The sequence below is a fragment of the Chrysochloris asiatica genome, unplaced genomic scaffold (genome assembly GCF_000296735.1).
Source record: "Chrysochloris asiatica unplaced genomic scaffold, ChrAsi1.0 scaffold00011, whole genome shotgun sequence".
NCBI classification, from domain to species: domain Eukaryota; kingdom Metazoa; phylum Chordata; class Mammalia; order Afrosoricida; family Chrysochloridae; genus Chrysochloris; species Chrysochloris asiatica.
The window spans coordinates 24,262,783-24,282,646 of record NW_006408529.1 but is presented as its reverse complement, the minus strand read 5'-3'; the positions used below and the strand labels follow the sequence as shown (position 1 = coordinate 24,282,646).

General features: G+C 36.8%; 1 protein-coding gene across 1 annotated transcript in view; it reads left to right on the top strand.

Moving 5' to 3' along the window:
• Nucleotides 1-8,389: 8,389 nt before the first annotated feature.
• PCM1 (pericentriolar material 1) overlaps nt 8,390-19,864 on the top strand; it is a 104,979-nt gene continuing 93,504 nt past the window's right edge. The window contains exons 1-4 of the mRNA XM_006834460.1: nt 8,390-8,485; nt 12,366-12,608; nt 14,725-14,994; nt 16,324-16,494. Of these exons, the coding sequence (XP_006834523.1) occupies nt 8,390-8,485; nt 12,366-12,608; nt 14,725-14,994; nt 16,324-16,494 (780 nt within the window). The remainder of the gene's footprint in view (nt 8,486-12,365; nt 12,609-14,724; nt 14,995-16,323; nt 16,495-19,864) is intronic.

The following is a 19,864-nucleotide window of genomic DNA, read 5'->3' as shown; positions in this document are numbered from 1 at the left end:
ATGGAGAATGTTACCTTGAGTACTATATTCTTAAAAAATTTTATGAGACCAAATGAATGAACCACAGTTCTCTAAAACATATGTGATAAGGATAGGGAACTACAACAGATAATGAGAATGTTGATACAGTGTGAAGAAGGTAGCCAATGTTACTGAAAAATACATTTAGAAAATGTTGAATGGGAATAAAAAATGTTTTACTGTATATAGTTTCACCAACAATACAATAACATCGTTTTTTAAAACTTCAGTAAGTGGTCTTACAGAAACAATTTTTAAAATTTTTGATCTATTTTTATGTTAATTTTAATGTGCAGTTTTTAATTGTTTTAGAAACTTATTTTGGTAGTTTTCAAAGTGATGGGCCTATAAATAGATTCTTGAAACAGTCTCTTCATTGGAAAAGTGTATGGAGTGCAGTTCTTTTCTGACACATACGGAGTCACTATGAGTCAGAATCAACTCTAGAGTAATGGGTTTATTGCTTTAATATTACAAATTATGTTGCACATCTAGATAGCAGTGGTTGCAAAAGATTTTACATGAAATGTCATTTTAATTCACTTGGACATAGCTCACAATTTATATTATAGTTCTTAAATGTATTTCTAGTATAGAGAATAACATGAAGGTATTGTCAAAAATACATGAGAAAAGAGGAAAAATCGTCACACTCCTGCACCTATAGGATTGCTTTCATACTAGCAATTTAGTAATCCTTTCTTTCATCAATTAAAAATATTTTTAAGTTATAGTTTTCATATTGCTTTTTTTCTGTTGTGTATGAACTTTTCTTCTAATGTTATCAACACAAGGCTATATATTGCCAAGCCTTCATAATTTTATATTTTGAAGGATGCCTATTGCCATCAAGTCAATTCTGACTCCTAGTGACCCCATAGGACAGAGAAGGAACATCCTATAGGATTAACAGGGCTATCCTGGCGTGGCGCTGCTGGTTAATGTGCTGGACTACAAAGTTGTTTTGAACTGAAAGATTGGCAGTTCAAGCTCACCAGCTGCTCCTTGGAAACCCTATACAGAGTTGCTGTGAGTTGGAACCAACTTGATGGCACTTAACAACAGCTTTACCTCTTAATATTAATTGCATTGTTGTTATGTGCTGCGGTGTCGGTTCCGACTCATAGCAACCCTGTACAGGGTTTCCAAGGCTGTAAATCTATGTGAGCAGAAAACCTCATCTTTCTCCTGTGGGACAGCTGGTAGTTTCGAACAGCTGACCCTGAGGTTCACAGCCCAATTCGTAACCTCTACATTACCAGAGCTCCTTATTATTTGCCTTAGATATGGGTAAAGCTATGATGTTTATGTTGTAATTGTGACAAAATGAAAAATGTCAAACAGGAAGCTTGCTATTAGTAAACTCTCTTACATTCCTTAATACTAAATATCCTTCAAAATAAGAGTCTTGGTGGCACGATGGTTAAGAGGTTGGCCACCAACAGAAAGATTGGTAGTTCATTTGCTCCCATAAAGATTGTTGTTGTTTGTTGTCATCAAGTTGCTTCTGACCCATAGCAACCCTGTATAGGGTTTCCAAAGAGCCACTGATAACTTTGAACCACTGACCTTGTGTTTCAAACTGACCTTGTGGTCCATGCTTTATCCCACATTGCCACACCATAGGTAAAACTACTGGGTCAAAAACTTAGTTTTAGCTCTTGATATGTTATTGCTACAATACTTAAATCTACAACATCCCTTTACTGTCAAGATTAGTTTACAACTAATTAATATGAAATTTAGCAAATTTAATAGGAGTCATGGTGTAGCACTGTGGGTTAATGTGCTGAACTGCAAGGTCCAGCGATTCAAGCTCACCAGGTGCTCCTTGCAAATCCTATACAGGGTTGCTGTGAGTCAGAACTGACTTGATGGCACTTAACAACAACTCAGCAACAATTTCAAGGAGCCCTGGTGGCACAGGTGGTTAAACTTTGGGCTGCTTACCAAAAGGTGGATTATTTGGAAGCCACTAGATGGGAAGAGCTGGATAGTATACAATGCATGCACAACGGCAGGAATCTCTTTGAACTTCAGAGCCTCATAGCCTGAACTTACTGTCTTACCTCAGTGATGCCAGCTTTGTTTGGCTAGAGGATTTTGGAGGCAACCTTTGTTTCCTATACTTGTAAATGTACGATTTCTTCAGCTATACAGACCTTTGTGGGTTTGGAAAGAGCTTCTAGTTGGAAAGGAGTCTTGGTGGCACAGCAGGTTAAGCATTGGGCTACTACTAGATTGGTGGTCTAAACCTACCAGTCCCTCCTTAGAACCTTATACAAGGGTCACTGTGAGTCAGAACCAACATGGCAGCACTAACAACAGTTCCTTTGTAAATTGCCTTTGAAGGCTTGTTTTTCTGGGGTTTAATTTTTTTTTATTAACTTTTTTATATACTAAGCATATTAAATATATTTTATATTTCTTTCAGATTTTTTCCCTCTGCTTTTTACTTCTTCTCGCATACTACTACATACTGAGGGTAGCTTAGATAAGAAATCTGTTCAATTTTATCCTTGTTTCTTTGACTTCTAAATTTAGTTAACTTCTCTGTACTTTGTCTATTCTATTTTTTTCCTAACTGAGATTTTTTTCCTTTTTATTTATCTACTTACTATCTTGGTGTTATGGAGTCCTGGTATGGCGCTGTGGGTTAATGCGCCAGACTGCAAAGCTGTTTGAACTGCAAGGTCGGCAGTTCAAGCTCACCAGCTGCTCCTCGGAAACCCCATACAGGGTCGCTATGGGTCGAAACCGACTCAACAGCACTTAACAACAACAATCTCGATTGGTGTTATAGTATAAGGCAGTTTTTCTTAGTTGGTAGAGAAGTTCTAATCCCCTAAGACTTTCATCGCCGTACTATGAATTAACTTTTATTCTGTATGTCTGGATTGTTACTGGTATCATCATCCTTTGGAGAATTGAAAAAATAGTTAATCAAATAATTTTCTTGTATTTTGTTACTGAGATGATGAGTTCCAGTTAAGTAAGGCTATTAATGTTCTAAGTAAATCATGCTGTCAATTTAATAATCCTACCTCATGTGGCGCTGTGGGATAATGCGCTAGACTGCAAAGCCATTTGAACTACAAGGCCGGTGGTTCAAGCTCACCAGCTGCTCCTTGGAAACCCCATACAGGGTTCGCTATGGGTCGGAACTGACTCAACGGCACTTCACAACAGCAACCTCATAGAATTATAAGGATCAAATAGTATAATGCACATAAAGTATTTAGTTTGGTACTTGAATATGTTGTTAAGTGCTGTCGAGTTGATTCTGACTTGCAGCAACTCTGTATACAGGGTTTCCAAGGAGCAGATAGTAGGTTTGAACCCCTGACCTTGAAGTTACCAGTATTTAATAGTTGCGTATCCTATAGCGGTGCCTCATAAGGATTCCATAATTTTCTCATTAAATTTCTTTAATTTAATGTATATTGAGGATTTCTTTTTGTAAAAATATGTAAAATACACCATTTACCAATTCAACATTTTTTAGTTGTACAACTAAAATCAATATACTTACATTAGAGGATTTTCTGTTTGAGGTTGGTACTAATAGGCATTGGATATAGTATACTAGTTTTTTGAGCCCATTTGTTACTTTTAGTTTTCAAATAATTATTTTCTCATTACCTTCATACTAATTTTAGAGTCTTTTTGTAAATAATTATAATTAAACCTATACACTGTGGCCTAGGTGTTGGGTAGCTAACTCCAACCAAGGTCAGTGGTTCAATTCTACCAGCCACTGTGTGGGAGAAAGATGAAGCTGTCTGGTCATGAAGATTTGCAGTCTCAAAAACTTCATATATGGTCGGTATGAGCTGGAATCAACTCGATGGCAATGGGTTTGTTTTGTTTTTTTGGTGTATATTTAGAAAGATTGTTGTTAAGTGCCGATGAGTCTGTTCTGACCTATAGCAATTCTGTGTAGCGTTTCCAAGGAGCAGCTGGTGAGCTTGAAGCACTGACTTTGTGGTTCAAACCAACTTTGCAGTCTAGTGCATTAAGCCACAATATTAGAAACAGTGGTTTGTTTTGCTACTCAGCCATATTTTCTCTTATATTGTTTCTTAGAGTTTAATAGTGCTTCTTGACATAGGGCAAAATGCTTTTTATATTATCTTTAGGTATTTACTTCCTGTAAGTGGCATTATTCTCTCCCCAGCTTTATTTTCTAATTTATTATTGGCAATATTTCAAAATGCTTTAGACTTTTTGTCTGTGCTGTAAAAATATGAGTTTTTAATTTTTCTGTTTTATAGAACTTTCAGAATGATATTAAATAATGGATATGTGTCATCCTCTGTCTTTATTATAATAGGGAAGTCATTCACATTTTATTTTAAGAATAATAACATATTGGCTGTTGGTCTTGGTGTGGCACTGTAGCATAAGCACTGGACTGCTGACCACAAAGCCTGCGGTTCAAACCCATCAGCCACTCCTCGAAAACCCTATATAGAGTTGCTATGAGTCAGAACCCACTTGATGACACTTTATAGCAACAACAATTGTTCTAAAATATGTTTCTTTTCAACTCTTTAGAAAATATATATTAAAATAGTATATGTTCATTGAAAAATACAGTTTAATAACTATTAGGAAGTGTCAGTGTATTTCTACTTTTTAAGGTTTTTCAAATAAAAAACAAGTGCTGAATTGTATCACATTACTTTTTATCTTGAGATGATAACATTTAACCTACTATATAGTATTGGAATGCTAGCCCCAAGGTTGGTGATTCAAACTCACCAGTAGCTCCTTGTAAATCCTATATAGGGTCACTGTGAGTTGAAACCAACTCTACAGCAATTAGCAACAACATATAAGTTACTAAGTATGTAAGTAAATTATAGTATTTCTGTGAATGATTTAACTTGATTATTTTCCGGTACTTTCGGCGAGGGTAGATTTTAAAAGAATAAGGCTCTGGGAATTGGTGGAATACAAATTGATATCTTTTAACAAACTGATGTGGCACTGGAGGCCAAGAAAATTGGAAGCTACCTAGCCAACAGTTTGGAAAAGATTCATATTTATGCCCATTCTAAAAGTGAGGTGACCCAACAGAATGTGTAAATCATTGGACAATATCATTAATATCACATGCAAGTGAAATTGTGCTAAAGATAATTCAAAAATGGCTGTAACAGTGCATTGACAGAGAACTACCAGAAGTTCAAGCCAGATTCAGACGAGGACGTGAACATTGCTGTCATCAGATGGATCTAGACGGAAAACAGAGAATACCAAAACGATGTTTACCTTGCTTTATTGACTGCAAAGACTTTCTCTTGTATGGATGGATCATGACAAGCTATGGACAACATTGTGGAGAATGAGTATTCCGGAACACTTCAGTGTGCTCATGAGGAACCTGTACATTGACCAGGGGCAAGTTTGAACAGAACAAGGGAACACTGAATGATTTAAAATTAGGAAAGGTATATGCCAAGGTTTATCCTTTAACCATACTTATTCAGTCTGTATGCTGAGCAAATAATTTGAGAAGTTGAATTATATGAAGAAAAATGTGGCATCAGGATTGGAGGAAAACTTAATAACCTGTGATATGCAGATGACACAACATTGCTTCCTGAAATGCTTTAAAATGAAATGCCTTAAGCATTTAGGACTTAAAATACTTAGCTGATAAAGTTCAAAGACCACAGCCTTCAGTACTGGTTGCACCTTGATGTAAAGAAAACAGAAATCCTTGCCACTGGGCCAATAAATAACATCCATATAAATGGAGAAAAGATTGAAGTTGTCAAGGACTTCTCAGATCAACCATCAGCACTCATGGAAGCAGCAGTCAAGAAATCAAATGGTATATTAGGCAAATTTGCACAAGATCTCTTTTAAGAGCAAAGATGTCAGTTTGAGGATTTAGGTACACTTGACCCAAGCCATGGTATTTCCAGTAACCTCATATGCATATGAAAGTTGGACTATGAATAAGGAAGACCATAGAAAAATTGATGCATTTGAGTTATGGTGAAGGAGGAAAATATGAAAAGTACCGTGGACCGCCAAAAAACCAAACAAATCTGTGTTGGAAGATATACAGCCAGAATTCTCCTTAGAAGTCAGGATGGCCAGACTTTGTATCTCATGTTGTTGTTGTTGTTAGGTGCCATTGAGTTGGTACCGACTCATAGTGACCCTATGTACAACAGAATGAAACACTGCCTGATCCTGGGCCAACCTCACAATTGTTGCCACTCTTGAGCCCATTGGGACATATTATCAGGAGGGACCAATCCTTGGAGAAGGACATCATGCTTGGTAAAGTGCAGGAGAATCAGCGAAAAAGGCAAAGAGTCACAACGAGATGGTTTGTCACAGTGGCAGCAGCAGTGGGCTCAAGCATAGCAATTATTGTGAGGTTGGCACAAGACGAGGCAATGCTTCTTTTTGCTGTGCGTAAGATTACCATGAGTTGTTACCGACTGGACGGCACCTAATAACAACAGCAACTGATTTTTAAAATTCCATACTGGTATGAGATTTAGCCAACCAAGTATTTAGCACTTCTTTCTCTCTTAAAGTTAGGAAGGAACAAATTGAAAAATTACACAAAGGATTGATTAGATGGGGTACAAAATAACCTCTGTGGCATTAAATCTCAAAACCTGAATCTTGTTATTGTGCTATTGTGAGGTGAATGAAATTCCTAGGGAAATCTAGTTGTTTTGAATTTTATATACTTTTAGGCATGTGTTTGGATGGTAGCCAAAAGGGCCTGTTAATTGAACTCCAGAATTGTTAGCATAGTGAGTTATGTGCGGGCTGCTAATAGCAGGGTCAGCAATTCGTATCTGCCAGCAGCTCTGTGCAAGAAAGATGAGGATTTCTGCTCCTGTAAAGATTTACAGCCTCGGAAGCCATACACAGGGGTACTGTGAGTTGTACCTGACTTGATGACACACAACAACATACAATCTTTTAATGTTATTTTAATAGATATCTTAGCATTAAAACATTCATGGGATAAATCCTACTTTGTTGTGGTTGATAGTCTTAATGTTAAAGTGAATGGAATAAGTTAGTATCTTAGAATCAGAGCAACTTGGGTTCTTAACCCTTTCTTGTCTTTTTTTTTTTTTTTAATATTATGAATCATCTGATAGTGTACACGGGATAATATTAGCTTTACATTCATCTTACCATATATAATTTCATTGCCATGTTTACAATCCCCTCCATGCATCATCAACCAACCAAAGGGTTTTAGCTGAATGACCTTGACAAAATAATCTCTTGAATATCAGTGTTGTTTGTAAAATGAGAAACCTACTACAATCCAGTTGTCTAATGGTTTCCCCTATTTTTAAACTTTAGATAAAATTAACTTAGCTTCTTTTCCTACCTTTTCCCTGTTACCCTGCACAGTACCACAACTAGTGGAAATCCAAGCCCTTCATAATGTTACGGAGAAATTCTATTTCCTCATGGTCATCTTTGCTTCTGGAACCTTTTTTCACTGTTGCCATTTCTAGTCACACCACCTTTACCCCAAGTCTGAAATCCAATCCCTTCCTTGATTTTTCATATACATGAGGAAAAATCCCATTTGTGTGTCTGTATGGTTGGGGAAAGTTTTGTGAGCATGGTAGACTCCATTGAAGATTTAGGGAAAGCTGTGAGGTAGCAGTAATACAGATAATTTAATATAGACAGTAGGTTCACTGTTCTTAGATGTCTTGACCACTTTGCTTTTGGATTTTATTAGACCTCACACCACCCTTCTCTGCATCTTGCTTACTGTTCTGATACACCTTCTTGTTAAACCCAAAACTTGCTCAGTATGTCATGTAGAGCAGTTTTACTGCCTCAGAATTTTGACACGAAACTGAATTCGCTTCTGTAGGCATATTACAATTAGAGACTATAACACTGAGGCTGAAATCAAATTAGATTACTGACTTGCTCAGAACTAATGGTCTAACAGTATAAAAACATGAGCACAGAACCTTAATTAAATAAAAGAAAATAAGTAATTAGAGTGGTGAGGAGGAAAAGGAAAACCTCACTGTGTGCACTGACTGACTGGCCTGTGTGCTTTAAGGTTATTTTATTTAATTCATTCAAAACACTGCTGAAAGGTAGTGTAATAAAGTAGAAAACAGTAATAAACAAGTAGAGAACTTCTCCCAGGAATAAATAAAGGGTGATCCCCAAATTAATTTGTCTGTGATGTGTGGTTGATAATGCTTCTTCTAATATTATAAAGTCATCTTTTAAGAGATTCCTTTATATTGTTCAGCTATATGGAATGATTTAAAAATTGAACTTTGTTCTAAAGAGGCTTCATTTTTACTTGTTTTGCAGAAAATTGTTATAAAAAGCCAGTATGGCTACAGGAGGAGATCCTTTTGAGGAAGGCATGAATGATCCGGATTTACCAAACTGGAGCAATGAAATTGTTGATGACCGACTGAATAATATGGTATGATACCTTGTGATTGACAGTGTGTTATTGGCTATTAATTTTAAAATGTGATTTCCCCGTGACTTATACAAATCTAACTCTCTTACACAGAGACTTTCTCTGTAACACTTTTTCTTTGCTGGCCAAAATATTAAGAGAGCATAGGCTATTAGTTATCTTAGTTGAAGATATGTTGATTACAGGTAACAGGAAGCAACTTAATTAATATAAATTTAAAAGGAACTTTATTATAAAGACCTAAAGGCGTTTTACAAACATTAAGGTCAAGGAGTACAGCTGGATTTTAGAAATAGACTGGAAAGGGGAACTGTAAAGTTTTCAGGAATTGCTTTTTAACTAACTTGACTTTTTGCCTTCTGAGTGTCTTTGCTTAATAGAACTTTTCACAGACCAGTTTTCTCTCCTCTAGTTGATGTGGTTTACATGGACTGTCTAATCATTATAAAGTTTTAGTAATAATTGCAGTTGTATATTAACAAATTTCCTATTAGTCCCAATTTGAAAATTTAAAGTGTGATTCCAATTTGGAGTAGGCATGAATCTCTTTTCCAGCCATCGGTAGCTAGGACAGGGTGGAGGTAAATAGCACAGGATGTTGGTAGCAACACAAACAAATGGATTGGGATAGAGAGACTGCAGGAAAAAAAAAAAATTTGTTATAAATGAAGACTATATCCCTTCTAAATCACATTTAAAAGATTACTATTGTTAATTAAAAGATTCTTCAACTATGAATAAGGTGAGAATTTCTAGACCTTTTAGTTGAACAAGTGTGATTTTTTGGGTATAGGGTATATAATTAAATAAAAATGTTTCTTAGTTAAAACATTAAGCATTTCTTGTCATTTCATATCACATATAAATGTCTACAAAAAATAAAAACTATATTTATTGCTATTTATGTGATGCTATTAGGATAAACGGAGTCCTGGTGTGACATGTGGGCTAATGCACCAGACTGCAAAGCCGTTTGAACTGCAAGGTCAGCAGTTCAAGCTCACCAGCTACTCCTTGGAAACCCTATACAGGGTCTCTATAGATCGGAACCCACTCAACAGCACTTAACGACATTAGGATAAACACTGGACTGCTAACTGCAAAGTTGGCAGTTCAAATCCATCACCTGCTCTTTAGGAGAAAGATGAGGCTGTTTGCTCCTCCTGTAAGATAATACAATCTCAGAAGATCTATATGGGGTCACTCACTGTGAGTTAGAATCAACTCAATGATAGGCACTTGCTAGATGGTTTTTTGTTTTTTTAATGTTTTATTGTGAATTTTGTGATCATTTACATGGAAGAACATTAGCTTTACATTCATCCTATTGGATATCATTTCATTGCCATGGTTACAATCCTCTCCGTGCATCATCAACCAACCAGAGGGTATACCCTGCAAGCCTGCCGCCTGGTTGTCAGCACACAGCCCCTCTCCCTCTCTGGGTCTAAAGTGCCCAGCTGCTCCATCTCTCCACATCATCATCTCTGCCTCCATCTTGGGCATCTCTGCTTCTCTGGGTAGGGTCCCGCTCTCCGCTCTTCTCCCTTCATGTTCCCAAGGACTTCTGCTCCTAGGTTGAAAAGTTAACCGCGCCCCTCCTTGCTATAAAACGTCTGCCTTTACATTTCCAACTCTCACAGTCAGTCCTGATAACAATTATTCACTATTGTAACACCAGAGACCTCTCCGCATTTGCTTTCATCAGCCCCGCCTGGACAGATTGGATACTACTCAGTGGAGATTCTACCTTCCTCCACGCCCTCTGGATCTAGGTTCTCTCTTGAAAGCTTGTAAGCCAGTTAGTTCTTGCCTTTGTAGCCCCCCCACTTTGGGTAGCTAATGTCCAAGTTGCCCATACCTCTGTACTCTGTGTATGGATGGGGTGGGAATGATCCTTGCTGTAAAGACTTATTCCTTCTTTTGAGCTATTGTATCCATAGTTGTAGGTTAAGTTCATCAAATTGTATCAGATTACTCTTTTTTTCCTCTTCTTTCTCCTTCTGGTTGAGCTCTGATCATCTAGTCATTGAAGCTAGGTCAAGTGGGTATTATCTACAAGTGTGGGTGTTCTTGTGCATATGCCCTGCCTTCTTATCAGCTGGATGCTTCACTCTCCACTCTAGTCCTCTGTGGCTATGTCACTGACTCTGGGCCCAAGAGTCCCCAGGTCTTGCCACATTGCTGGCAACTATGTCTCCACTCAGGTACATAAGAGTCTATTGAACGTTGTAGGGCTTAGCTTGCAGCGTCATTGCTGTTTTTCCCTCACTTCACCTTATCGGTGACGAACATGGTCACCAATCAGAGTGTGTATTCCCCTTGAGTCTTAGTCTTGGAAGGAGGTTTGCTCTGAGTGGACCCGACCACTTGCCTTGGTGTCTCCTAGGCGAGCAACTTGCTTGTTCTTATAGTAATCAGTCAGTTTGCCTATATTGTTTTGTATTTTTCCTGTCAGTCTTTCTTTCAAGAAGTATCTTCTGTTCTTCTAGCCTCTCCTGGCTGTTCTATCCATCCTTTCAAGTGGGAATTTCCCACCTCTGAAGATTGTGGATGCTGTTCAGGATTCCACCTATATAGTTTTATGTATTGCAGAGGCTCCACAGGAAGCCTCCTTCATGGGCACGTTGTAGCCCCATTTTAGGTATTCCAGTCAGTTATAGGCAGAAGACGGACTTACAAGCTTTCTAGCTAGATGTTTTATGTGTATTATTTTTATTCCTGTTTTAAAGGTGGTTTAGAGATTGAGAAACTTAAAGACTATAGGAAGATAAATAAATTTCCTAGGGTCTTAACCTGGGGCCTTTCTTTAAAAAATGAATTCGTTTAGAAGCCAGTGTGACTCTAGATCACTTCCCTTTTATTATCATACATGTTGCTTTGGCCAATGAAGAAGTCTTAATTTTTTCCATTATTCAGTTTTAAATATAAAGAAAGCTATTTTTAAAAATGCTTTTGAAAATATTCAGACTGTTTCTAGGCTTGGTGATTTTTGTTTGCTAAGGAGTTCTGGTGTGGTGCCATAGGTTGAGTATTGGACCTCAAGGTTGGTTTGAACTGCAAGTTTGGCAGTTCAAACTCACCAGCTACTCCTTGGAAATCCTATACAGTGTCACTGTAGGTTGGCACCAACTCGATAGCATTGAACAACAATGACAAGGAGCCCTGGGAACATAGTGGTATATGAGTTGGGCTGCTAACCTCTAGGTCAGTAGTTCGAAACTGTCAGTGACTCCTCAGGAGAAAGATGAGACTTCATGTTCCTGTAAAGATTTACAGCCTCAGAAACTCAATACAGTGTCGCCATAAGTTAGAACTGACTCCATGGCACGCAGCTACCACCACCAGTAATTTATGATGGAGTTCTGTGTGGTGCTGTAGGGTAAGCACTAGACTGCTAACCTTAAGGTTGGTGGTTCACACCCACTAGGCCGCTCCTTGGAAACCCTATACAGGACCACTGTGAGTCAGAGCTGGCTGAAGGCACACACAATGATTTATGATAGAAAAGTAATCCAGTTTCTGAAGGATAGACTGAACAATTTAATTTAGGATAGACCTAATGAGGGATAAAATGGATTAATAGAAGTAAATGTTGTTGTTAAGTACCGTCGAGTCGTTTCTGACTCATAGCGACCCTGTATAGGGTTTCCAAGGAGCAGCTGGTGAGCTTGAACCACCGACCTTGCTGTTCAAATGACTTTGCAGTCTGGCGCATTAACCCACGGCATCACACCAGAACTCCAATAGAAGTAAATAGTTTATGTGAAAATGTTTTCACTCTTAATTTTAAGATTGACTAGATTTTTTTAAAGCATACTAAATTATTTTCCTGTTTTGGTAAAGACCTGATTAACTCTTGCTTTTACTTTTTTTAAAGGACTGGAGTAGTCAACAGAAGAAGGCAAATAGATCATCAGAAAAGAATAAAAAAAAGTTTGTAGAAAGCGATAAAAGGTTAACTAATGATATTTCTCCGGAGTCATCACCAGGAGTTGGGAGGCGAATAACAAAAACTCCACATACGTTTCCACATAGTAGATATGTGACTCAGATGTCTGTTCCAGAGCAGGCAGAATTAGAGAAACTTAAACAGCGGATAAACTTCAGTGACTTAGATCAGGTTAGTGACTTATTTTCAAAATCAAGTTAAGAGTTTGGAAAATATATGAAATATATTAAATAATTTTCTTAAGGATAACAAATTGAGCTGATTGATAATCTTTTTTCTTTCAGTTTTTGTGCCTATGAAGGAAATTTTAACATTCATAATTATGATACTGTATTAGTATGTTTTGGAGAGAAAGGAGGTCCTACTGTAAACTTTAAGACAAGTTTTTCTGGATTCTCATTTAGTTCTGTTTGAGTAACTTAAATAATTTTATAAAACTGGATTTCACATGTTAGTAACAATAATACTGGATTGAGCAAATTGAAAAGTCTAGTTTAATGTATTTGTTGTTGATTTAGGATTATTTCAAGTTTAGAATAAAACTGGTTTGCATTTATAATCACTGAAAATAATGCTTATTACTTAAAGCAAGTAGAATTGCAAATGAACTCTTGACATATTTTATTGCCAAATCTATCCTGCGCAGATAAACAGGTTTTCAAATGTGCATGATTCAAGACTGGTATGATGATTGTGATGATTACATGTAATTTATTCATCTGCTTTCTAAACAACGAACATTTACTGTGTGCCAGGCACTGAGCTAAGTACTTCATCAGACAAGTCTTCATTTGGACATAACTTTATGCTGATGTTTTATTAACATGAATAGCTTTATGTTGTTCATATTAATAAGCGTTGATTCATACAGTCCTGTACAAGTTCTGTGAACAAGTAAGATTATCACTATGAGTTATGTAACTGTGGTCCATAGTTGCCTACTTCATTTAGACTAACCTTGTTTTCATTCATCAGTTCATTTGTCTCTGGCAAAATGAGGAATAGGAAGTGCAAGGACAGTGCTACAAACTGCGGTATAAAGGGGACAAGGTGGTTAAAGCCTTCCATTATCAAAAATTATGTAGCAAGGATCAGCATGAGTCTAGTTCCCAGCTGGAAGTAGATCCAGATCTTCCCTTCCCACATTTCAACTCCTTGTGCCAGTCATTTTTATGATAATTCTTCTCCCTGATCCTAACTCACTCGGCCATCCCGAACCAGGTCAAAACATCCTTGGCCACCCAAGGCCAGGTTATCAGTGACCAGCTATAGTCTTGAGTCTGTACAACTTCCTACACTTCAGATCAGCCAGCCTTTCCCAGGACTGGATGAAAAGTTAGAAAGACTATTCAGTACAGCCTTTCCATGAACACCTGCGTCTACACAAATGGACTCTGCATGGCCAGACTCTGTTGACTTATTGCCTCTATGGATTCGTTATTCTCTGTAATGGCTCACAAAATTTACAGGGACCATTACTTATACTCATACTTAAAGTTAACCATTTATTATAACTAGAAAAGATGCAAGTGAAGTGACAGAATTGGACAAGGTCTGGAAGTAATCCCAGCAGAGGCTTCCATTATTCTCTGGGATAGTCTCATCAATCCTGGAAGCTCCAAAAAGAGAGCTCCAAGGTCCAGAGTCCTCTAGTCATGGGACCTCAATGAATACTTAATCCATACTTATCTCATTCCAATCAATGTGTATACCTAACTGACTGCCTCATGAGCCGTACTTTTCTGAAGTTATTTTGCCAAGTATGGGGCCTGGTATCCCCTACTTGGCTGACTATTTTAGAAAGAGAAAACCAAAACTAAATCCACTGTCATCGAGTCTATTCTGACTCATAGTGACACTCTAAGAAGGGATAGAAGTTCTCCCTAGGGTTTCTGAGGTTTAAATCTTTATGAGAGCAGACAGCCTCTCATCTTTCTCCTGAGGAGTGGCTGGTGAGTTTGGGTACCAGTCTTGTGGTAGCAGCTCAACTTTGAACTCTTTGTGCCACTAGATCTCATTTGAAAGACAAAGCACTTGAATTCCTCAGGCTATTTCCCAAAACCAAATATATAGGCCAAGTATAATTCTTTGTACCACAAAGTGTGCTGATATTTATTTTAGTGAAAGTAATTTGTAGACCTGAACATCTTTCAAATGTAACTTCAAAGCTATTCATGTACAGCTGAATGAATTGAATACTTGATGGTGAAATTGACTTAAGAACCCTGGAATTTAACTGTTTTAAGAGATTAATGTTTGTGGGATTTGGTTTCTTTTTCATATATAGAGAAGCATTGGAAGTGACTCTCAAGGTAGAGCAACAGCGGCTAACAATAAACGTCAGCTTAGTGAAAACCGAAAGTCCTTCAACTTTTTGCCTATGCAGATTAATACTAACAAGAGCAAAGATGCCACTACAAGTCCTCAAAAGAGAGAAACGATTGCATCTGCCCAATGCAAAGAGTTGTTTGCTTGTGCTTTAAGTAATGACCTTTTGCAAAACTGTCAAGTTTCTGAAGAAGATGGGAGAGGAGAACCTGCAATGGAAAGCAGCCAGGTGGCAACATTTGTGTTTTTTGTTTTTCCCTTTGGTCTTTGCTTTCACAAATCTCAACACAAAAACAAAAATTATGTTGTTGTTGTTATGTGCTGTGGAGTCAGTTTCGTCTCTTAGCAACCCTGTACAGGGTTTCCGAGGCTGTAAATGTTTATGGGAGCAGAAAGCCTCATCTTTCTCCCCCAGAACAGCTGGTAGTTACACATATAGAAATGTCATTTAGATAAGGTTAAAGTCCTTTTCTAATCTTTTCATTAATCTGTTGGATATATTCAAAATTAAATTTTGTTTTTTAAATAAAGCATAATTATAGAACTGGCATAGACAGGTTAATGAAATCTTCTGTTTATCTAACATATACTGTGGTGCCAGTTTTTTGTAAAGGAGTTCAGAAAACAATGATTAAGAAACATTTATATATATATATATATATATATATATATATAATACTTTTGAATGTGTGTTCAGAATACACATGTATTTAGAATATATTTCATTATTTATAAAGAAATATACTCATAATAAGACAAACATTAGAAAGTCATTTAAACAATATGTTTAGTTTGGAGTTCTGATTCATAGCAACCCTGTATAGGGTTTCTGAGGAGTGGCTGGTGGGTTTGAACTGCCTACCATGTGGTTTGTAGTCCAGTGCTTATCTTACAGTACCACACAACTAACACATAATTGGCAATGCTAAAAATGACAAGTTGCTGCCAATATAAATATACATTTCAAAAATTTATTGTTTGGCATATTGTTTTTTAGTGCTGTTGAGTCAGTTGTGACTCATAAGGACTCTGTATAGTATTTCCCAGGAGCAGTTTAGTGGGTTTGAGCCATCAACCTTGTTGTTAGCAGTCTAGTGCTGATCCTTCAGCACCACACCAGGACTCCAGTTTGGTGGTGGTGGTGGTGGTAAGTGCTGTCAAGTCAATTCTGAGTCGACTTAACAGGGTTTCCGAGGAACGACTGGTGAGTTTGAGCTGTCAACTTTGCCAGTCTGTGCTTACCCTAAAGTGCCACACCAGAAGTCCAGTTTGGTGTAGAGGTCTATAAAATAAAAATAGGTAATATGAATTAAAATTTCTTTTGAAATGTATATTTAATTGGCAGTAATTTGGAAGATTTTAGTATTAACAATTATGTGTTAACTTCTAAATTTGCTTCAGAATTTTTGTATGTATTGGTCCATACAATAAACCTTGAGTTTTCTTTTGCTAACATCTTTGAAATACAAAATGTATAATTGTTTTGTTGTAAATGAATGAATGATGTAATATTATATATTTTGTACTTTCATGCTCTCCTTCCATCCTCCCCCTGCAGATTGTAAGCAGGCTTGTTCAAATCCGTGACTACATTACTAAAGCTAGCTCCATGCGGGAAGATCTCGTAGAAAAAAATGAAAGATCTGCTAATGTTGAACGTCTTACTCATCTTATAGATCACCTTAAAGAACAAGAAAAGTCATATATGAAATTTCTCCAAAAAATCCTTGTAAGTTTTAGATTTTTTTAACAATATAGTTATTTTTGTTGTATACCGGCATATATATATTCTAATGATATTCTGATACCACCCCAAAGGAGTTTTACTTATTTTCAAAAAATCGTGCCATCCATTATAATATTTTATTGCCCTTTTTAATAGTTGTATGATTTATACCACTAAAATATTTCAGGCTAGAGAAAATGAGGAGGAGGCTGTTCGGACTATAGATTCAGCTGTGGGATCTGGTTCTGTAGCTGAGAGCACATTGCTAAACATAGATGTGCAGTCTGAGGCTTCAGATACCACGGTAAGCGGATTTTTGGTAATTCAAGTGCTGGAAATGAAGATTTCCCCATTTTTTCAAGATGATATTTTATGGACATTCCTTAGTGAAAAGTGTATTCTAGGAAAGAAACCCTCAAACTGTTAATGTTGTGTGTATTCTTTTCAAACATTGGAGCTTAAAAGTTTCATTTATTCACATTTAAAATAGTCTTAATGATTGCTTTGAGAATCTAGGAGTTTATGATATTCAACTTAAAAAAGCATTGTGTTTTTCTAATTTGTTCTATTAAGACTCAGTAAAAGCTAAAGTTTGTCACAGATATACGAACTATAACTACAGACTACCAATAGAATTTGTGTGTTAGCATATTATGTACTGAAAAAATGTCTCCAAGTTCATTTGCCTTATTTTTTGAAGAATCATCTTAAAGCTAGTAGTATTCTTCATTTCCTAGGCTGTGGTCTAGAACTCTTAACAAAGCCGAATGGCTGAAAAATTGAGATGCAAGCCTAGAAAATGGAGTTGTTTAGCATTTGCAATATGAGTTAATGACAGTAAGAAAAATGCTAACATTTCTGATTAAAAAATGAACTGTATCAAAATACCATCTCTGAGAAATATTACCTGGAATTTTGGGGAAAGATTGAGAAATAAAAATTAGAAATAAAATCATGTTAAAGCTACTGTGCTTGTACATATTTCTATTTTAACAGCTGTATTTGTAGCCATGCATTAGTCAACTTGAAAAACTATCACCAGTAAAGCTTTTCTCGTTAAAAAGAGACAGTACACTTCTGTATTTTTGTTTTTGAGACGTATTCTAAAACACCATCCAACATCAGGAATTTGAGGGTTTGTTTCCTGTTAGTATTGATCTATCTATCTAGTTTCTTATCTGCTTCCTTTTTCTTTCCATCCTTCCTATTTGAAGAGGAAATTTGCATTTTTTTCTCTGACTTTTTTACCAGGAGAGACTCAAAGGGAATTTATTTAAATGGTTTTTGAAGAATGGATTAAAATTATTTTCCTTTTTACACTGATGTTGAGAGTAGTTTCTTTTTCACATTTCAGTCTAGAAGAAATGGAAGGATTGGGAAATGTGGGTAAAGCAATTCAGTTGGGGAGGGATGAGAAATAGTATAGTTGGCTATTATAATTGACATTTATCATCTAAAGTGATGAGAATTTCTTTCATAATATAAAATTATGTCAGTTGAAAGTGATTAGTAACACAGCAGAATACATGTTGAAATATGCTTTGACAGCTAGTTTTTATATAAATGGAAATAATTTAGTATTGTTATAATAAGCAACATTGTACAGAAACATAAAAGTCATAAGTTTACTAACCCTTGGGTGGGTAAATTGATTGAAAGCAAAAAAAGGTGGACTGGTGAATTTTTTGTATTTATTCACAAGGCTGGTTTGTATGTTGAACAAGTTTTCTTAAGACATTAACATGCCTCTAATTAATAAAGGAGAGTCCTGGTGTGGCGCTGTGTTAATGCAGCAGACTGCAAAGCCATTTGAACTGCAAGATCAGCAGTTCAAGCTCACCAGCTGCTCCTCAGAAACCCTGTACAGGGTTGCTATGGGTCAGAACCGACTCGATAGCACTTCACCAAAACAACAATTAATAAAGGAGTCATCTTTAGTCAGAGAATTTGGCTGTGCTTTGAGAAAAATTACAGAATTCAGCTTCACAAGAACACATTTCAGACACTGACATTACTACAAGTCCAAGAGGGTGAGCTTGAACTGCCGACTCTGCTGTTCAAACCAACCTTAAGCATTCCAGCGCATTAACCCACAGCGCCATATGTACACACACACCACACACACACACACACACACACACACACACACACACACAGAGTTCTGGTGTGTCATTGTGGGTTATTGCGCTGGAATGCAATGTTTGGTTTGAACCGCAAGGTCATTGGTTCAAGCTCATGCAGCTGCTCTCAGAAACCTGAGGGTGACTATGAGTTGGAACCTACTCAACAACACTTGACAACAACAACACATGTACATATATATATATGCATGTATGGGAGTGTGTTTGCTCCATTCGGTAAGCACTAGACTGCTCTCACAAAGAGAATGATGAGGCTTTCTGCTCCCCCAAAGATTTCAAGCCTCAGAAGCCCTATACAGGGTTGCTATGAGTCGGAACCAGCTTGAAGGCACTTAATGTCACATATGTATATATATACAAACATGTATATGTATATATACACATATGTACATACATAGAGAAGCATAGAATTATTATACTCTAATATTGGTATAGGAAAATGCTTTCTCAATGTTTTTTATTTCTTCCTGCTTTCGAATGCGCCTCTTAATATGAGATGATGGATTTTCTAGAGCTTCAGTATAAATGCATTTTATGGACTACTTTATGTGATGACATTCGGCATGATTCTTACAAGAAAAAAGCTTTTCATGAGTACCTATGCCCTCCCTCATTGTTTTTATCTATGCACAATGTCACATAATTGCAGCTCTTATAAGTTTTTTATTACTGTGTAACTTTCGTTACACAGTTCTGTTATCTTCATAATTTATAGCTATTTTATATGGGCTAGACTTGACTCCCAAATGCTTCAAGGTGCCAGCTGTGCTTAGAACTACCCCACCAACTACATAGTAGTCAGTTAGGAGGCAAACAGTATGGTATAAAGAATACTAAGCTAGAATATAGGAAACTAGAACATCTTTTAACTTTTATTAAGTGCCATTAAGTCAGTTCTGACTCATAGCGACCCTATATGGGGTTTTTGAGGAGCAGCTAGTGTGATAGTGGATTAAACACAGCTTTATCTTCATTGGGTTTATAATTTCCTTACTGTTTATTAGAGAAGTTTGGAGTAAATACCATCCGAAGGACTTTAGAGCTATAAAAATATGTTTGAACACATGAGTAATAATTGGGAGAATCTCAATAGAGTAAGCATAGGGAAAACTTAAGAATTTTCTGTAACTGGACTTTTAACTTTGTGTATCTTAGGGTTTTATGTCTGAGTTGTTTTTGTTATACATGTTGTTGTCAGGTGCCATCGAGTCGGAACCGACTCATAGCGACCC